The 7,500-nt window shown below is 38.4% G+C and overlaps 1 protein-coding gene across 1 annotated transcript in view; it reads left to right on the forward strand.

Moving 5' to 3' along the window:
• Window positions 1-7,500, forward strand: part of LOC138011446 (protein MCM10 homolog) — a 13,387-nt gene that overhangs the window by 573 nt on the left and 5,314 nt on the right. The window contains exons 3-10 of the mRNA XM_068858439.1: window positions 564-617; window positions 1,287-1,463; window positions 1,737-2,158; window positions 3,017-3,178; window positions 3,994-4,127; window positions 4,890-4,970; window positions 5,691-5,863; window positions 6,614-6,668. Of these exons, the coding sequence (XP_068714540.1) occupies window positions 564-617; window positions 1,287-1,463; window positions 1,737-2,158; window positions 3,017-3,178; window positions 3,994-4,127; window positions 4,890-4,970; window positions 5,691-5,863; window positions 6,614-6,668 (1,258 nt within the window). The remainder of the gene's footprint in view (window positions 1-563; window positions 618-1,286; window positions 1,464-1,736; window positions 2,159-3,016; window positions 3,179-3,993; window positions 4,128-4,889; window positions 4,971-5,690; window positions 5,864-6,613; window positions 6,669-7,500) is intronic.

Consider the following 7,500-nt stretch of genomic DNA (forward strand, 5'->3'; position numbering starts at 1 on the left):
AGAGGATTTTTTTTTCATTTCATTGACATCACCCTTTTTATGAATGTACCAATAAGGGCCATATTTCCTGCAGAAATGAGGCGTTTTTCATTGGTGAGTGATATGCACATTTGAATAATGAAAAACATGTTTGTAAACAGATATCCTCTTACCGTCAATGTCACCGGCTGCTCAGTCTCAGGAGACCATTGCTAGAGTGTGCCTCTAGGGAGTTGTCTATCATCATAGTTTGAGCTACGCAGTCCAATGTGTGAGTGACAGTCCCTGCTGCATCTGTCAGATGTAAAGGGAGGCCTGTGTGTAGCTAGATGACTGATGAGGTGATTTTCCACTTGGTTTGTTTCTCTGCTGCACGCTGGCCATGTCTCACATCAGCAACTGCGATGCCTTTTTGATGTTCTTGTAACAACTTCCTAGTTGTATCTTGGTGCAGTTTCTTAATTACTTATTCATTGTTAAAAACAGTTTGAATACTTGAAATCAAGAGGTTTCTATTCCACATGACTATTCCTGTCTTTTTAAAGTAGTATTTACTGACGAGTAATTCTTGCGTGTTGTTTTAGCTCAGATAGCCACCATGCAGGAATATATAAAGAAACTAGAAGCTGATAGGAATGGTATCCTTTGGTATCTCTTTACCAGAATGCCATGCTATTATGGCACAGTACTTTGGTAATCTGGCCAAGAGTTTCCCAGCGTTCGAAATTTGGTTGCCCTGAAAAATGGTTGGTTGCCCATTATGAAACCCGTAACAATGAAATGCATGCTATGTTGAGATGCAATCACTTGGCGTTGGAGACCCCATAGTTCCTTTTTTAGCATTAGTTTTCAATCTCCATAGGCTTCATGTTGTCTCTCGCATTTTCTTATCCAATAATTTTTTTGTAAAAGCAACTGATATTAAAAACTTGGGAAAATGCTCAGCTGTTGCAAATTAGTTATTGTTAATTTTACACTACTTTCGGACATTGACAATGGAAAACCAAGTGAGTTGAGCTCTACTTATGTAATTCATTTTTAATTTTTCCTGGGTTGTCCATTGTTTCTTCTTCGGCAACTGGGCTTTTCATTTTACTAAAAATTGCTCACCCGCTTAACTTTTTGGTGGTCTGGGATGACCAGACGACTGTTAATTTTGAGCACTGGTATCCTGGACAGTTTATGAAAATATCATGAAATCCCAATATATATTTCTTCCTTCTATCATCCTTCACAAGAATTTCAACCACAGTAACTTGCTCATGTCTTGGATGTTGTATTGTGTCCTTAACATAATTTGTTCATAGTTTTGCAAGACTCAACAGCAGATCACAAAAAACTGCCCGACTCTGAAAAAGAAAGTTGTCATTCTAAAAGTACTTCAATACAGTCTCATAAAAATCTAGACACAAGTAAAAAATCTTTATTTTTAAAGGATATCAAAAGGACAGCTCATACGCCATCACAATCTAGGAATCAACCAGGTAACAAGATGTGGTTTAATCATAGTAGGTAAAGAAATTTCTGGACAATCTTGTGGGTGACGGGGGTATATATTACCAGGTTTCCCAATTTGGACTTTGTTATGCCCTGTAACTAGTTTTTAGCTTTTGATATCTTTTTCTCAGGCAACACACACCTTTATTGTGATTTTTCTGATTTCAACATCTGTTAATACTGGTAATTATTGGTATCATATAGGTACATTTACATCCAACTACCTGTTCTGGGATAATTTAATTTTGTTTTTCATTCAGAATCCAGCTCTTCATCTCAAATTCCTGCAAAGGGGGAATCAAATCAACTTCCTTTGGTGACAAGAAAGAAATCTGGCGATCTTGAATCAGAAAAACTAAAAGTTGCAGGAAGTGTGGTTCCAAAACAAAAAAGGGAAACAGCTGGGCATCATAGGTCCTCAAACAAAAATTGTACAGAGAAGCTGTTAACTGGGAAGAGTATTGTATCTGATAATGACAAATTCTTTAGTGAGAAGTATTCAGGCCTACGGATTTTAAATCCACTCATCTCATCAGTTGTTATGGAAAAGAGGATGGAAGGGCGAAGAATGGTGAAAATGTCACAGATCCCGATGAAAATTAAAGGGAAGGATGACATTGACGGTGACTGGGTGACTATTGGAGTTCTAGTCCAGAAGCTTCCTCCTAAGAAAAGTTCAAATGTGAGAATGTTAATTTTATTGGACTGAACTGAGTTGTAGACTGTTGTAATATTATTATTAGTTTTTAGGTTTTTTTCCCTTTTTACAAGAGGAAGTTGTCCTATAGTCTCGTTAAAAATAAATGGTCAATAAATCGTCAATGGGAGGTGACTCCTATGGCATTTGAGGCATGAATGGGTGAAGTGTCAAGTATTCCAGTGCTGAGACACCAATAATTATTGGGATACTTTTTGTAGAAATCAAATCAATTTAACTCCAATCAGATCAAATATTGGTTTTTTTGAGGAGAGGGGAAAAGCAGAGTTCGTGGAGGAAAACCTCTCACAGCCGGCATGGCTATTCCGGGGGTGTGGGGTAGTGGGTAAGAGATAAATTTTGCAAAGATTCCAACCTTAGGCTTAAACATTATCTAAAGCATTCGTGTTTAGGCCTAAAGTTAGCATTTTTGTAAAGGTTTGGGTTGTTTCAGCCATTGTACCCTTCACTCCCTACCTAGCATCAATAATAATAAAATATTATTATTGGAAAACATTTAGCTCTCCACGGTGTTTCATTTTGTGAATTTTGGGTGCTTGTTTTTTTATCTGGGGATCTGGGGACGGTCTTTGATGTAGTATTATTATTGTTGTTGTTGTTTCATTTTTGATGTTTATTATAACCTGTAAAATATGCCACTAATTCTTGCTTCCCTCAGCTTTCTCTCTCCCATTTCAAGGGCGGGGCGGTCTTTCCAATTAAGCAATTTATCCAAGTAACATTGGTTAACCAGAATTGTTTGGCATCCGACTTCAGTTGTACCTTAATATCATTATCCTTATCATTATATCATTACATGCATTATTGTTCCCTAAATGTCAGGGAAAAACATATGGCATCTGGAAACTGTCAGATCTTGGAGCCAACAGCATCAACGAATTCATAGCATTGTTTCTGTTTGGTGATGTGCACAAGGAACACTGGAAAACTGTAGAGGGAAGTGTAATAGCCCTGCTGAATGCGAACCTTCTACCAGCTAAAGAGGTCAGAGTATTTCCCTGTTAATTTCTTTATTTGCCTACATCCAAGCTGGAAACTGCTTCAAACATTCTTAGCCTAAAATTTATAGTAGGTTCCCTTTTTTTTTTTACTTCTTGCTGTTTTAGAATAAGTCTTGTAGTATCACAGAGGTGAGGCAGAGGTGTTTTTTGAGGAAAGGGTGGTAACCCAAAAAGTAGATTTGATATTTTTGAGTCATGGTTTTGCCCACGTTTTTCAAGCAAATCATTCTGTAGGACTATCACATCTAAGAAATACTCATGCAGGGGCATTACTAAACCGCGAAACAGCAAACAGCAAAACAAAACACTTAAACACCATTTAAGACCCCACCATACACTGAATACTAACTGACAAAGGTTGAGTTAGAGATTAAATATCATTTTAGGCCTAAAACATTATTGTTCCTAATTCATTGATATTAAAATTAGGATTCAGATTAAGACTAAGATTAGGAGCAATAATTTTTTAGGTCTAATTAGGCCAGTTTTGGTGCTTTCGCTGTTTCGTTGTTTAGTGATGTCCCTCGTGTGGTAATAGTTGAAATTGAAAATGTCTGGGATAGCTCAAAGGTTAAGTTCCCTATTCAACCACATGGGAGGGGTGGGGGGGGGGGGAGAGAAAGGGACAAGACTGTGGAATGACATTTTGGAGTGGAGGGCCTGGGGTTTTGGGTGGGTGGAGGGTGAGACCACCATATGACAAACACAGTTTAGGGACCATTAAATCTATAACAATAATATTATTTAATTAAACAACAATTCTATTGATTTCTGAAAGCATTTCTTATTTCTTACCAGAAAAATTCAAAAGATTTGGCTCTTACCTTGGACAATGCTAAAAAACTGATGCTTATGGGAATATCCAAAGACTTAGGAAAGTGTAAAGGGCTGAGGAAATCAGACAATCACCCTTGTGGGAATTATGTTAACAGGTACTGTAAATTGTACACGTCTAAACATATATCAACCTAATTTCTTTGATCTCAGTTGTGTTTAAACAATAATGTTATTTACATGTCTATGCAAGTCTAGAGATGGCCACAGAGTCATCTGTAAACATCAATCAGGATTTTGTGCCATTTACTCAACTGTTACAGCGGCCATGAGGCCACAGTCACCTGTGTACGTAATATTGACCAAGGGCATAAATCAATGTTGAAGACACGGTGGCCTCATGGTTAGTGCGCTCGACTCCGGAGCGAGTGGTCCAGGTTCGGGTCCTACTTTACTCCCACAATACCTCTCTTCACCCAGGCGAAATGCTGGGGGTAACTCTGCGATGGACTAGCATCCCATCTAGGGGGTAGGTAAAAATACTCCTAGTCGCTTAGTGCTAAGGAAACCGGGGATAAGCACTGGTGTGTTGGGTCATTGGCTCGGAAGGCTTTTGACACAGTTGACTACGCAGTGATTCATAGAAATGGTTCAGGTCATATTAAGAGAACCACTCTCAAGTGTCCTTCATCAGTGGGTTGCTTTTTTCTAGCTGTTCATGGAGTCTTGGTATCCCAAAAGGACAATTTTAGGGCTACCAGTATTTCCATTATATATCACCCTCAAATTCAACTTCAAATTCACAGTTCTTGTAATAAAAGAACTTCTAATAAATAATGATTTTGTTAATTAATATTAATTACAATTTTTCTGTTTGTTTGATAATTTTGATGGTGTATCTTTCGTGAAATTTATGTCAGACAACATGGAGAGTTCTGTGAATATCATGTGCAGACAGCGTATAAGAAGATGAGAGCCCAACGCATGGAGTGTCAGGCTGGGTATGAAACAATATCTTGATTATACTCTTATTGCTTTTTGGAAAATACTTCCTTTCATTTCATCAACAACTTAATTTTATTTTATTTTTATTAACTTTGCCAGTCAAGCTGGCAGAGCGCCACAACAGCTTGCGCCAATTACTGTGCCCTACTCTTAGCGACAAGTGTGCGGGTTCTTTTACATCCCACAGGATTATTAACATTGAAGGGTTGTGAGACGGGACCTCCGGCTTATCGTCCTTATCCGAGAAGACTTGAAAGTCTAACCATTTGCAGATGTAGTTACAAAGGCAGCACTTCCTCCTCAGTCATGTGATAACATGTACTTCAAGGGGCAGGTAGAACAAGAACTAGGGAAAGAGCCCCTGGTTATTAGGTTTCACTAAAAGAAAAATTAATTTAAGAACAGACAGGAAGTGTTTTTCCACTTTTGCAAACTTTTAAACAGTAACTTGAAAAGAATGCCAACAATGCTTCCTTCCTCCATCCCACCCAACACAATGTATTGTTCTGAAAGAACTGCAAATAACCCTGAGGAGTGGTATTAACAAGATTGACTTTGCCAAAATGGACAAAAAAGTTTCAAATGTCTCAACAATTTTGGCACAATAATATTATTGTAACTAGTCACAGCACAAAATCTGCAGACTGCTGTACTCGGATATTATCTGATCCAGAGAAATTAATGTGCATTAATTACAGTACATTATTTTTTTTCAGATATGCACCTTCAGCCAAAGCTCCCCTCATGAAGAAATTCCAGAAGGACCTCAACAACTCAACCTTCATGTACCAGGGACGCACAGTCACAGCCTCAACTCGTCCAACTGAACACAAGAAGAAAAATGTAACATTAAAAAGTCTTGGTACTGGAAAAAAGGATGATTCAACTGGTGTGTTTTCACTGAAAATTTTCTGACAATACAGTAATATTATTGTGTCACTGTGGTCTGTTTGAAGGGCATTGTCATGCCTCTTTGGCCTTGGTTAAAACCTAAACAGAGGTGCTATCATTTTGTTACTAAGATCCAAAGCAGGGCGTTCTCCAGGCATTAACTGCCATCTTCATGAAACGATGCAGAGGATAAAAATGGATTGTCAGGGTTTTTTATGCTTGTTTTTAGTGAAAGTACTGGACGAGAATACCCTTTCCTGCTAAGGTGGTTTGTGGGGGCTGCAAGCCTCTACATCTTAGGGGCATGTGTCCCCCAATTCGTTTGAAGTGAAACTCAGGAATGCCATTTTAAGGATTTCTTAGACTGAGTAGTGTATAAGTCGACCTTCAAAATGAGCTAAAAAGTCATCCATGACTGATTCAGAGGTACAATGTCTTAAAAAATTTAAGTGGTTTTCATTTCCCAAGACATTGAACCCATTGACTCTCAGGGGCTCCCCATTGACGAGTAAAATCGTTTGGCGTCAGAGAGAGTAAAATACTAAGTGTGGCTGGTTCAGGCCGGCTTGGAAGTCAAAGGGTTAATTAATAGGGACAAGTCATTAACTCATTGATTCCCAGGGGTTCCCCATTGACGAGTAAAATCGTCTGGCGTCAGACAGAGTAAAATATGAAGTCTGGCCGTTTCAGGCCGGCTTCAATGGGAGTCAAAGGGTTAATATTACTGATTGTTGTTTTATTTTAAAAGGTAATTCAAAGGATAATCAAGACCAAAAAAGCCATGCAGAACCATCTGAATTTCTGTAAGTGTTGCTGTTATAATAGAATTATTATTATATGTTTTACATGTAGGGTTTGACAAATTGTTCAGGGGGTGAAAAGTGCAATGTTGGTTAGAGTTGCAGGTCATTGTTTTACTATAGCTGAAACAACCCAAACCTTTACAAAAATGCTAACCTTAGGCTTAAACATGTTTTACGTTTGATGTTGGCATTACAGTCAAACCAAGTGAAGCGTACCCCTTAAGATTGCATTAATGAAGTGATTATTTGAAACTTGAACCCGCTAGTCGTTTCAAGAATGCAATAACGAATTGATTATTCGAATATTGAACTCGCTCGCTCAATCCAAGAATACGGCTAAATTCGCTAACGGCTTCCGATTTCGAAAAATCAATTCACTGTTGCGACTAGTAGGTTTCAAACCTACTAGTCTTTTCTAGAATGCAATACTGAATCGATTTTTCGGAAACGGAACCCGTTAGCCGTATTCTTGGATTGAACGAGCGAGTTCAATATTCGAATAATCAATTCATTATTGCATTCTTGAAACGACTAGCGGGTTCAAGTTTCAAATAATCAGTTCATTAATGCAATCTTGAGGGGTACGCTCCACTTGGTTTGACTGCAATAAAGGTTTGGGTTGTTTCAGTTATTGTTAAACAATGACCTGTAACCCTAACCTGCAACCTGCAACCTGCACTTTATGTGACGTACGCTCCACAAATTTTTGCTGTTTGTCATGTAAATGTCTACCTCAGTTTTGAAGCAGCTGTACAACAATGTTATTAGGGAGCTTAAGCACGCGCGTTTTGGAGACACGGACGGCAACTGGAAGTGAGCCGTTTTCCCTTTT

Source organism: Montipora foliosa, chromosome 7 (assembly GCF_036669935.1).
Source record: "Montipora foliosa isolate CH-2021 chromosome 7, ASM3666993v2, whole genome shotgun sequence".
NCBI classification, from domain to species: Eukaryota; Metazoa; Cnidaria; class Anthozoa; order Scleractinia; family Acroporidae; genus Montipora; species Montipora foliosa.